General features: G+C 35.2%; 1 protein-coding gene across 1 annotated transcript in view; it reads right to left on the bottom strand.

Moving 5' to 3' along the window:
• Positions 1 to 14173, bottom strand: part of SI (sucrase-isomaltase) — a 147613-nt gene that overhangs the window by 80436 nt on the left and 53004 nt on the right. Inside the window, exons 18-21 of the mRNA XM_007948724.1 lie at positions 14080 to 14164; positions 13275 to 13331; positions 12261 to 12385; positions 10338 to 10426 (exon numbers count right to left, since the gene is read on the bottom strand). Coding sequence (XP_007946915.1) covers positions 10338 to 10426; positions 12261 to 12385; positions 13275 to 13331; positions 14080 to 14164 — 356 coding nt within the window. The remainder of the gene's footprint in view (positions 1 to 10337; positions 10427 to 12260; positions 12386 to 13274; positions 13332 to 14079; positions 14165 to 14173) is intronic.

Here is a 14173-nt window from a genome sequence, read left to right as displayed (position 1 = left end):
GAAAGAGAAACAAAATGCATCCAAATTGGCAAAGAAGAAGAAAAGCTATCTCTATTTGCAGATAACATGATTCTAAACATAGACAATCCAAGAGACTCAGCAAAAAAAATTACTGAAACTAGTAGAAATGTTCAGCAAAGTGATAGGATTCAAGATCAACATACAAAAATCAGTTGGATTCCTCTACATCAACAAAGAGACCTCTGAAAAGGAAATAAGGAAAACAGTATAATTTACAATAGCTATCAAGAAGATAAAATACTTAGGAATAAATATTACCAAAGATACATAAGACCTATACAAAGAAAACCACAAAATACTATCATAAGAAACTACAAGAGACTTACAAATAGAAGAACATGTCATGTTCATGGATAGGAAAACTGAATATTGTGAAAATGTCAATAATACCCAAAGCAATCTACACATTCAATGTAATTCTGATCCAAATTCCATCAACATTCTTTAAGGATAATGGAAAAAAACAAGCACTAGGACCTCTGGTAGCATAGTGCCTAAGACGGCTAACCAGAAGGCCGGAGGTTCAAACACACCAGCCACTCCTTGGAAGGAAGGTTGGGCAATCTACTTCTGTAGTGATACTGCCTGGGAAACCCAACGAGAGGTCCCTATGAGTCAGGTCTGACTTGGTGGCACATAACAACAACAGTAACAACTAACTTCATATGGAATGGAAGGAGATCTCAGATAAGCAAAGCACTGCTGAAGAAGAAAAATAAAGTAGGAGACCTCACACTCTCCAATCTCAAAATTTACTATATAGTGACAGTAGTCAAAACAGTGTGCAGTGTGGTATTGTTACAATGATAGATATATAGACCAGGGAACAGAATCAAGAACACAGAAATAGCCGCATACATCTATGAACAGCTGATCTTTGATAAAGGGCTAAAGCCTGTTAAATGAGGGGAAGAGATAGCCTCTTTAAGAAATGGTGAAAACAAAATTGGATACCCACTTGCAGAAAAATGAAACAAGACCCATACCTCACCCCATACACACAAAAAAAAAACCCCTCAAGTTTGATCAAAGACTTAAATGTAAAACCATAAAGTATAAAGTTTATCAAAGACAAAAAGGGGCAAAACTATGGGCCATAATTTATGCCATAAATAGACTATCAAGCATAACCCAAATGCACAAGCAGTAGAGGAGAAGCTAGATGACTGGGAGCTTTTAAAAATTAAAATCTTATGTGCATCAAAGACTTCTCCAAAAGAGAACCTGCAGATTGGCAAAAAAAAAAAATATATATATATATTTGGGTATGACCTATCTGACAAGGGAATTATCATCTCTAAAATATACAGAAAACTCCAACACCTAAACACCAAAAAGACAAATAATACAATTAAAAATGGGCAAAGAACGTGAGCAGACACTTCACTAAAGAAGATATACAGGCAGCCAACAAATACATGAGGAAATACTCAACTATCGTTGGCCATTAGAGACATACAAATCAAAACAACAAAGAGACATCGCCTCAGCCCAACAATAACAGCAAATTTCAAAAAGACAGAAAATAACAAATACTGGTGAATATGTGGAGTGATTGGAACTCTCCTACACTGCTGGTGGGATTATAAAAGGGTCTAATCCAATTGGAGAATGGTGGTGTTTCCTTAAAAAATTGAAAATAGAAATACCATTTGATCCAGCAATTCTATTACTAGTGATATATCATAAAAAGATGAGACCCAGGAGCACAAATAGATATAGTGCATACCCATGTTCATTACAGCATAATTCCCTATACCAAAAAGATGGAAATAACCTGAAAGCCCATCAACAGATGATTGGATAAACAAACTATGGTACATCCACACAATGGAATACTATGCAACATTAAAGAATAATGAAGAATACACAAATTATCTCACAATGTGGATGAAATTGGAGGACATTATGCTGAGTGAAATAAGTCAGAAACTTATGAGTCCATTTTGTAAAATGTCAAGGAAAGGTTTACTCAAGGAAGGAAATTCACTCTTTTGGTTACCAGGGTTGGAGGGAAGTGGAGGGAATATTCTGACTAGTTGTGGGTCATATGTTGATTTGGATGAGGGGAGGGGTGGTATGGAAAGAGTGTGTGACCAGTACAGTGACAATGGGGAAAGGGAGGATACAGTAATGTGCACAAAAGATAAAGTCAAGAGAGGCAAATACTAGTACATGTACAACACTGCATTCCCAGTGGCAGCAAACATTAGACTATGGGTAAATATATAGATAGATGAGAAGATAAGGTGGGGATAGGGAAACAGGAATATAGCTAAGACCAAGTATAGATTTGGCTGACGATAGTCTAAATATGTCCTTTTGCTACAAAATTATCACATACATTACAGAAGTAATAGGGGACAAGTTTGCAGTAGTTTCTCAGAGACAAACAAACACCATGAGGGAGGGAATCGCCAGGCCGGTGGGTGTGGGTCTGTAGTCTTGGGAGATATTATGTTCAGCTGGCACAACATAATACATAAAAATCTTGTTCTACATCCTACTATGGTGAGTAGTGACTGGGGTCGTAAAAGCTTTCAAGTGGCCATCTAAGATGCAACTATCAGTCTCCTCTCCTCTGGAACAAAGAAGAGTGAAGAAAATCAAAGTCATTTGGAAACAATTAATTCAAACGTTTGATGAACCATGAGGATCTCAGCCTTCATGACCCTGAGAGCAGAAGAACTGAATGGTGCCTGGAAAGGGTACCACGACTTGGAAAGGGATCAAAATTAGATATCCTGGATAGAGTGGGAGGAAAAATGTGGAACAAAATTCAAAAACACAAATATGACCAGAATTACTGGTGGGAGGGAGAATAGTGGAATCCTGGAGACTATGGCCCCAGGTTATTTTTCAAGCCTGGAAATGGACTAACTTTTGTGGATTGGCTCTTACCCCAAAAGTAGAAAGACCTACAAGTAGAACACCTACCCCAGGGAGAGGTACTCACTTACCCTAGGTTGATGCACACCTTAAATCAATCAGCCATGAGACATCAGTTGGAGCAGCATTTACATAGAGGGAAAACTGGACAGACAGGAATGCATAGATAAAAAGTGCATTGGGAAGGGGTAGTCACAGGGAGGAGAGTGGAGGGGAGCTTTTTATGAATGGGGATTGTAATTGGATCCGTGAAATCAAATGCGGATGAACTGTTGAGAGTAAAACGAAGCTGTTTTGTAAATCTGCATCCAAATTACAATTGAAAACAAAACATAAAATAATGGTTATCCATTTGCAGAAAAATGAAACAACATCTATAATTCACATCATACACAAAAACTAACTCCAGATGGATCAAAGACTTAAATGTGAAATCTAAAACTATAATGTTCATCTAAGAAAAAATAAGAGGACACATGTTGTTACTGTTGTTGTTGTTGTTGTTATGTGCTGTCAAGTCGGACCTGACTCATAGCCACCCTTCTTTGGGTTTCTGAGGCAGTATCACTACAGAAGTAGATTGCCCAACCTTCCTTCCGAGGAGTGGCTGGTGGGTTTGAACCACCAACCTTCTGGTTAGCTGTCAGGTGCCTTAGGCACTAAGCTACCAGAGCTCCTAGGGGACATATATGGGTCTTAATTTATGGCATAAATAGACTATATCAAGCAGAACCCAAAAGGCATAGACAGTGGAAGGAAGATGGGGCAATCTACTTCTATAGTGATACTGCCTTGGAAACCCAAGGAGGGGTCACTATGAGTTGGGTCAGACTCGATGGCACATAACAACAACAACAGCAACAATTAAGTTCCCATGTGCATCAAAAGACTTCTCTAAAAGAGTAAAAAGAGAACCTACAGATTGGGAAAAAATATTTGGCAATAACATGTCTGACAAGAGACTTATCTCTAAAATATATAGAAGAGTCCAATACATCAATACTAAAAAGACAAATAATCCAATGAAAAAATGGGTTTAAGACATGAACAGACACTTTACCAAAGAAGGTATTCTGGCAGACCACAAACACATGAAAAAATGTGTGCAATCATTAATCATTAGAGAGATGCAAATTGAAACAACGATATACCATATCATCCCAGCATTAATAGCAAAGTTCAAGAAGATAGAAAATAAATGCTGTGAATTTGCTCTGTAAATTTTCACCCAAATAACAATTAAAAAAAAAAAAAAGTTGGACATAGAAATACCATTTGATCCAGTAATTGTATTACAAGGTATATATACTAAAGAAGTACTTTGGCAGGGCACAAGTAGATATATGCACCCCCGTGTTCATGGGAGCACTATTCAAAATAGCTGAGATGGAAACAATCTGAGTGCCCATCAATGAAGGAATGGATAACAAAAGTATGGTGCATACACACAAAAGAATAACATGCAACACTAAAGAATAATGTAGAATCTGCAAAATACTGCATAAAGTCGATGAACTTGGAGGACATTCTGCTGAGTGAAGTAAGTCAATCACAGAAGGAGAAATATTGTATTAATTTGCCACTGTAAAAAGTCAAGGAAAGGTTTATATATGTAAGGAAGGAAACTCTCTTTATTGGTTACCAGAGATGGGAGGGGCGAGCAGGGAAAATTGCTAGATAGGTAAGAGACAGGTATTTATTTGGGTTAAGGGAAAGGAAATATACTAAAAGCAAAGGACCAAGACAGTAACACTAAGGCAAAGGAAGACACAGAGAAGGGCATAAGTGGTACAGACAATAAAGGTGAACATTTTTACATATGCAATAGTGTGTTGTTGGTAATAATAAACATTAATCTGCAGGTAGAAACATAGGTAGACAGGCTGAATGAATGATCGGGTATGTCCAGGCAAGAAAGAATATACCCATGACCATATACAAATTTGGTAGATTATATTTCTACATAAGTAATTATACGTGCTATAAGAATGTTATATAATTAGAACTAACAAGGAATAAAGCTATAATAACTTCTTAGTTACAGCCAACCTCTGTGAGAAAGCAAGTTGTAAGACCTGTGGGCTCAGGACCATGGTCACAGGTGACATCAAATTCATTTTACATAACATACTACACAGAAACATTGTTATACATCCTGTTTTGGTGAGTAACATTGTTCTACATCCTGTTTTGGTGAGTAACTAGACTTTTAAAAGCTTGCAAGCAGCCATCTAGATGCAACAATTGGTTTCTCCTCTGCATGCTCCTCTCCTTCTGGAGCACAGAAGAATGAAGGAAACTTAAGATGCATGGAAACAATTAGTGCAAAGAGTAGTGAACCATGAAAACCTCAGCCTACATGACAGGGGGCAGGGGGAACCAGGACAGAGCAAGGAAGCAGAGGCAGGGATCCGTAAGGCTGGGGACCCAGGCTACACCCCTCCCAAGCAGTGGGAATGCAGAGAAAAAGCCAGGGGAATGGACCAGGGCAGAACGAGGAATCAGAGGCAGGGATACAAGTAAGGCTGGGGACCCAGGTTACACTGCTCCCAAGCTGCAGAAAAGAGGCAGGGATCTATGAAAGTTGATGGTGGGGAGAGTGGAGAGGTTTTGAACAGCTAAGAGAGACAAACTTGTCTTTCAGTTTGTCCTACTGTGGTATATTGTTGCTGTGAGGCTTGAGGCTGTGCCACTGGTGTCTCAAGCCTAGTAGAGCTGCTCATGGTGCAAAGGTTTCAACACTTACAGACTGAGACAAACTAGGAAGAAGGAGGAGGCCACCCACTCTCAAAGAATTGGCCAGAGAAAACCTTACAAATAGCAGAGAAACACTGTCTCATATATTACTATGCAACTATATGAGTACCCTGAAAACATTGTCTGATACAATGCAGGATGATAAGTCACTTAGGTCAAAAGGCTTTCAAAGTAGGCCCAGGAAAGAGGTGCATAATCAGAGTAGAACCAGCATTAATGATATGAATAACGTAAAGCTTTCGGGACTTCCGTTTACTGACATGGCACAACTCAAATTGAGGAGATACAGCTGCAAACATCCATTAATTATCGGAACATGGAATGTATGAAGCATGAATCTAGCAAAATTGATGTTGTCAAAAATGAAATGGAGCACATAAAAATTGATATCCTAGGCATTAGTGAGCTGAAGAGGACTAGTTTTGGCCATTTTGAATCAGAGCACCATGTGGTCTACTATGCCGAGAATGACAGTTTGAACAGAAATGGCATGTCATTAATCATCACAAAGGATGTTTCAAGATCTTTCCTGAAGTACAATGCTGTCAGTCATAGGATAATATCCATATCTCTACAGGGAAAACCAGTTAATATGATATTATTCAAATTTATGCACCAACTACCAAAGCCAAAGATGAGGTAATTGAAGATTTTATCAGCTTCTACAGTCTGTAATTGACCAAATGTGCAATCAGGATGTGTTAATTATCACTGGTAACTGGAATGCAAAAGTTGGAAACAAAGGAGAATCACTGGTAGATGGAAAATATGGCCTTGGTGACAGAAATTATGCTGGGCATCACATTATAGAATTTTGCAAGGCTTATTCATTGCAAATACCTTTTTTCAACAACACAAACGGGAGCTATATGTGTGGACTTTGCCGGTGGAATACACAGGAATCAGATTGACTACACCTGTGTTAAAAGGAGATGGAAAAGCTCAATATCTTCAACGAAAACAAGGCCAGGGGCTTATTGTGGAACAGAACATCAATTGGTCATATGCAAGTTCAACTTGAACTTAAAGACAATTAAAACAAGTCCATGAGAGGCAAAATATGACCTTGAATATATCCCTCTTGCATTTAGAGGCCATCTAAAGAATAGATTAAATGCATTGAACTCCAGTGATCGAAAACAAGAAGAATTGTGGGATGACATCAAGAACATCATCCATTAAGAAAACAAAAGGACATTAAAAAAGGCAGGAAAGGAAGAAAAGAACAAAATCGATGACAGAAGTTACTCTGAAACTTGCACTTGAGCAGAGAGTAGCTAAAGTAAATGGAAGAAATGAGAAGACAAAAGAGTTGAATAGAAGATTTCAAAGAGCAGCTAGTGCAGACAAAGCCAATTACTATAATGAAATGTGCAAAGACTTGGAATTAGAAAACCAAAAGGGAAGAATACAGTCAACATTTCTCAAGCTAAAAGAAATGAGGGAAGAAATTAAGACTTGAGTTGTAATATTGAAAGATTCTATGGGCAAAATCTTAAATGATGCAGGAAATATCAAAAGAAGATGTAAGGAATACACAGAGTCACTGTACCAAAAAGAACTGGTAGATCTTCATGCATTTCAGGAGGTGCCATATGACCAAGAACCAATGGTACTGAAGGAGAAGTCAAAGCTGCACTGAAGGAACTGGAGAAGAACGTGGCTCCAAGAACTGACAGAATACCCATTGAGATGTTTCAACAAACAGTGCCCCACTGGAGGCACTCACTCAGTTATGCCAAGAGATTTGGAAGACAGCTACCTGGCCAACTGACTGGAAGAGATCCATATTTGTAATCATTCCAAAGAAAGGTAATCCCACAGAATGCGGAAATTATTGAACAATATCATTAATATTTCACTCAAGTAAGATCATACTGAAGATAATTTTAAAACAGTTGTAGCAGTATATTGACAAAGAACTTCCAGAGGTGCAAGCTGGATTTAGAAGAGGATGTCAAACAAGGGATATTATAGCTGCTGTCAAATGGATCCTAGCTCAAAGCAAAGAATACCAGAAAGATATTTACTTGTGTTTTATTGACTATGCAAAGGCATTTGATTGTGTATATCATAACAAATTGTGGATGACATTTAGAAGAACAGGAACCCAGAACACTTGATTGTGCTCATGAGAAACCTGTATATTGACCAGGAGCCTGTTGTTTGAACATGACAAGGGGACACTGTGTGGTTTAAAATCAAGAAGGGAGTGTGTCAAAGTTGTATTCTCTCCCCAATTTATTCAATCTGTATGCCGAGCAAATATTCCGAGAAGCTAGACTACGTGAAGAAGAACGTGGCATCAGGATTGGAGGAAGAATCATTAACAACCTGCACTACACTGTCGACACAACTTTGCTTGCTGAAAGTGATTGTGACTTGAGGTACTTATTGATGAAGGTTGAAGAATACAGTCTATAGTATGGATAACTTCTCAATATAAAGTAAACAAAATTCCTCACAACTGGATCTATAAGTAGCATCACAATAAATGGAGAAAAGATTGAAGTTGTCAAAGACTTCACATTGCTTGCTTCTACAATTAACGCCAATGGAAGCAGCAGTCAGAATATTAGGTGATGTATAGCACTGGGCAAGTTGGCTGCAAGGGACCTCTTTCAAGTGCTGAGGAGCAAGGATGTCTTCTTGAGGACTAAGGTGTGCCTGACACAAGCCATGATATGTTCAATAACCTCCTATGCATGTAAGAGCTGAAAAATGATTAAGGAAGACTAAAGAAAACTTCATGCTTTTGAGTTATGGTGCTGGTGAAGAATGCTGAAAGTGCCATGTACTGCTAAAAGAACAGATCTGTCCTGGAAGAAGTGCAGCCAGAATGCACCTTGAAAACAAGAATGGCCAGACTCGTCTCACCTACTTTGGTCATGTTATCAGAAGGGACCACTCCCAGGAGAAGGATGCCATGCTTGGTAAGGTGAAGGTTCTATGAAAGAGGGGAAGGCCCTCAACAAGATGAATTGACACTGTGGCTGCGACGATGAGCTCATGTGTAGCAAGGATCATGGAGCTGGCACAGGACCAGGCAGTGCTTTGTTCTGCTGTGCGTAGGGTCACTATGAGTTGGACACTCACTCGGTTATGCCAAGAGATTTGGAAAACAGCTACCTTGCCAACTGACTCAAAGAGATCCATATTTGTACCCATTCCAAAGGTAATCCCACAGAATGTGGAAATTTTCAAACAGTATCATTCATATCTCATGCAAATAATATCTTACTAAAGATAATTCTAAAATGGTTGTAGCAGTCAAAGAACTTCCAGATGTGCAAGCTGGATTCAGAAGAGGACATGATGGACAGGACTCAAGGGCATCTACCAACAGCATATGACCGTGACACCAGAAGAACTAGATGGTGCCTGGCTACCACTGTCAACCACTTGGTAAAGGATCAATTCAGGAGATCCTGGATAGGGTGGGAGAAAAATGTGGACCAAAAGTCAGAATCACACACACACACACACACACATACACACAAACAAAGACCAGGCTTATTGGTCTGATTGATAGAGACTAGTGAAGCCTCTGAGACTATGGCCCCTAGCCACCACCCTTCAGGCCTGGAATTGAACTCACTTCCATGGCTTCCAGCCAACAAATAGACAGGTGTATAAAGTGAACATTTTCACCAAGTAAGTACACTCCTTACAACAATCAATCATGGGAGATCAAAAGAGCAGTATTTGCACGGGATCAAAGGGCAGGAACGCATAGTAAAGGACTTAGTGGGAACAGAGCTTTTACATTATGAGGATTTCAATCAATATAATGAAATAGAATATATATGAATTGAACTGCAGTATGGAAAATTTGCTCTGTAAACTTTCACCAAAATTACAATAAAATATAAATAAATTAAAATAATAAGAAAGAATAAACTACTTCAGACATTTAGATATTAAATACACATTTAAATACATATAGTAAATTCACCTGAGAATCTGTGAACTAAAATAGATTCTAAAGCATATATTTTACACAAAGATAGAGAACACATACCTACGAGCTCTATGTTTTAAAAAAGTTTTAATTTATTTATGAGGAAAGCTATAAAAGATTAAAATTAACTAAAGTAATTTATTATGCCATTATTAGATATTTAACTAAAATACCTTTTTTTTCACTCTGTGTAATGAATTTTCATATTAGGGGTTCATGAAAAGAAAATTAAAGATATTTAATGATATAAATAAATTGTAGCCATTTATGTGATAGCATTCTTACCTCAAATAATTTGACATTCATTAATTGAAGCCATAAATATTGATTTATTTTGTTTACAATGTACAATTTTCACTTTAACCACTACAGTCATTAAACACAGGTGGAAATAAGATGTGATTTGTACATCTGGGAACTTATTAGCTATTTTAATTTAAAATAATAATATAGTAGATGATGATACCTACATTTGGCAAAGAATTATAGGAAAAACCCAATACACAAAATTAGGTTTTGTAATCAACCATGTGTAAATAACATAAAATCTATAAAATAAAAGCCTAAGGCAGGTTAAAAAAAAATGCTAGGAATTGAAAAACAAAACTTAGGAGATTTTTTAAATAGTTGCAACTTTATATCAATAAATAAAGGCAAAATTTTCCATCCCCTGAAAGAACATTTAAAAGCATTCCACTTTGAGACTTACCTTTTGTTTCTCCATCATCCCAGAAGAAGTCTCCGTTTGCTGTGTTGTTTTCATCTAATGCAATTATAAGTCCTAAGGGGTTCAGGCGGCTGTTAAGTAAGATTGAGTGCATAAGTGATTAAAAATAAACTGATACAAGTAAATGATCTATAAATAAACCTATTGCAACCAAACAGCTATGTAAGAGCTCTGCATTCACGTAAGAACATTCGTATGAAGCAAAGTACTGTGCACCACCAATAATTTTTCAGTGAGAAAAAATAATTTATGTAGTTAGAAATCAAATGAAAGGAATGAATAAAGTACAACACTGAATTTCATTGAGAGTAAGACTACTGAAAAATTGAAAAAGTATAACATTTCATTTCAAATAAGAAAAATTAAATCTATCATATTAATGCTCACTTCAACCTGAATTTACCACATATAACTTAGCTACTTCCGTAGTGATACTGCCTCGGCAACCCAAGGAGGGGACGCTATGAGTCGGGGCCGACTTGACGGCACATAAGAACAGCAACAACAACTTATCCATACATTTCTATGTATCATGTTTATATGTTACTAAAATACTAAACAAAAACAATTAAGCACAATAAATTTTTAAAAAAGCAATTTTGGGTGAAATTTCTAATGACCTTCTAAATAAAGCTAAATGTATCAGGAAAAAAAGATATATGATCAATAAAAATCTTTTTCTTAATTATATTGTACCACAGGTTTTTAATCCTACAATAGTGTACATGAGACTATACAATCCAGCCAATTGCTCTACAGAGAATCTATTCCTTTTGGTATACATTTATCAAAGTGTACAATTTTCATGTTCAATAACACTCTGGAGTATAATCAATTTTTTGAGAATATAATCATGAAAGAGTTACATTATAAGAATAATCAGTTCTATAATGCCAAATTAATTAAATTACCAATACTCAACCATTCACTGATTTGTTCCAAAGACAAATATTTATAGAAAATAATAGAATGACTGTGAATCAGGCACTGTTAGAAATTTGAGGGGATACACCAGTAAAAAGTTAAGCCCTTGCCTTTGTGGAGCTTAAAGTATAGGGGAGTAAACACACCATATACAAGAAAAACTAAATGATCTAATTTCTGACATTCCTAAAGTCTTGGAGAAAATACAGGAAGGTAAGAGAGAGTGACTATCTGATGGGTTGTGTCATAATATGGGAAAACATAATTCATTCAGTATGACACCTTCTGTGTCAGAATGAATGCTGTTAGATGCAAAAATAAATTTTCATTTTTTTCTCTCTAAATATTTCTGAGATTCAGGTTTATTGAAAAACTTAATTTCTCTCCTGATCTTTACTCAAATGGAAATACTCCATTTATTAACTTAAAAGTATATTTAGTATAAAAGATGTTTTGATTATTTACATATTGAAACCTAACATCTGTAGAAACACACAGAATTATCGATCACATAAATAACTTAATGTTGTTGTTGTGGTTATGTGCCCTTGAGTCGGACCTGACTCATAGGAACCCCTCCTTGGGTTTCCGAGGCAGTATCACTACAGAAGTAGATTGGCCACTCTTCCTTCCAAGAAATAATTTAATAGTTCATATTTTTTTTAAGATTCAGAGATTATTTTTAACTTCATACATCCTATAGATGATATTTGTAAATTTTACCACAGGAAATAAAATTCTAGTCTAATTAAATTTTAGTTTTAAATTAGGAAATTTGTAATAATACATAAAATTTGTCATTTTTTATAAGTAAGATAGTTATAAAATTCTGCCCAGATTTTAAATACTTTCTGGTGGTAAAACTTAATATTACATATTCTATAATTCTTAAAAAATATGTAGAATATTAAAATAACAAAAATATAAAATATTACAATTTAAATTTTATTTCAGATTTGAATTAATGATTTTTCCTTTTACCTGGCAGTTGTGGTTACATTAGGTTGTTGAATGGGGATAATATAACCTCCTCTAATATGTAATCCTATTTTGTCTGGTGGAAGAGGCATATCAATACGTTGTTTTCTCCATGGTCTTTTTGCACCCTAATATTTGTAAGATGAAAACATTATTATTCATGAATTCTTCAAACCCCCTTTTTAGAAATTAAAATTTATACATGGAAACAACACTTAGTCTGAGCACTAATGCTATTTAAGTTAATATGGATATATTTTTCTAACTATTAAAGAAAACATTTGTTTTCAGTTTACTTATCAAAGCAAGGAGAGAAATAAGTTCCTTTTATTAACAAAATCAAAAAAGAGACATTTGTTTCCTTTGACCAATAATGAGTATTATCCTCAGCTTTTTTGTTTTGTTTTGGTTTGGTTTACTGTTAACTATATTTTTGAAAAGTTGTCTTGATGATGTTTTAAGTCGTTATTTCTATAGAAAGAAACATCTACTTAGCAAATATGTGATATGCAAAATAATACCTTTTAAACTAAATACTTATTAAAAGCTCTTGATCAAAAAAAAAAAAAATAAGTTGTGGATGTGAAGACTGCTATGTTGCTTTTTGATTGTTGAAATTACAATGTTTTTCCCACTTGAAAACTCTTTAAAAACAAATTCTTAAGATTAACTGAATGCTTAATTCTTCTCACACTAAGATAAACACAAAAAATGGAAAAGAAACATTATATTAATTTCATATTTCTTCCTAAAATAACTCCTGTGCTTTTATTTCCTAAATTTTAAATGAAGAATATGTCCTTTATATTAACCAATTTAATTTTATATTATGGCCTACCTCTTGCAACAAATAGAGTTACACGATGTATATTATTCTTATGTATGAAAGCATTCCCTTCATAATAGTAACAGAAATCCCGAAAATATATATAATTGAGTGTTTTCATTTAAATTTCTATGTACAGATGTTCAAAACTATAATTCTTATTATCCCATTATAACATTAATGTTACTTACAGTTTCATAATCATACCAAGTAGCATCAGGGATATATGCACTCACTGTTTCTGCTCCCTAATATGAAAGCAATAAAATAATATATACATTATTATTACTTTTTTACTTCAATTTTTAACAGGAAATGATCAAGTCAAATGTTATATGGGTATTCATAGTCAAGGGGTGGGGGAAATACCCACCTCTGTTTTGTTATACACCAATATTCCTGATACATAGTAACCAAAATCAGTACATAACAAAAGCAAATAGGCAAAGATGGAAATAATTTGGGTGTCAATTTAAATAATGCATACATACATTTATATTGTTATAAACTACAAAATAGTTGTGCATGGAAACATCTTTATTTCTTCACATCTTGATGGTCACACAAACTTATAAAATGGATAACTGATTCTGCTATTTTTTTAACACTTTTATACAATCACCAATTGTCTGGTTTTTAAGTTCCTTTGTTTACAATTTAGCAAAATTGTAGTGTTAATATGTGCTTAAATGAAGACTCATTGTTATTTTCAAAGATTTAATTTTGTTTTGAAAAATAAAGCTTCTATTTCAAAACAGTGCTAATTTTGGACAATTCTCTTGTCCCTAGTTAGATATTAAGTACTTTATAAGCACAGATGTATTTAATATTTTCATAATTATTTGAAATTTTTCTACACATTAGGATTCAGTTATACACTTATGGCTTGAGACATTCAACTGATGATATATATTACCCAAACATTTTACAATTCATTTGATTTTGGTTATAGATATTTCCCTCTAAGCAAAAAGTTATTAAGCATGCAAAACTTACCTGCTTTAAGACAGGAGTAATAAGCAATGCAGGACCCCATAAGAACTGAGTGTCTTCAACCCAACTATTTCTATCCTGATAAAACCTAAGGACA

Source organism: Orycteropus afer, unplaced genomic scaffold (assembly GCF_000298275.1).
Source record: "Orycteropus afer afer isolate SDZICR_OR568_19922 unplaced genomic scaffold, OryAfe1.0 scaffold00220, whole genome shotgun sequence".
Classification (NCBI taxonomy): Eukaryota; Metazoa; Chordata; class Mammalia; order Tubulidentata; family Orycteropodidae; genus Orycteropus; species Orycteropus afer.
The sequence above is the reverse complement of the archived record's forward strand: the minus strand, read 5'-3'. Positions and strand labels throughout refer to the sequence as shown.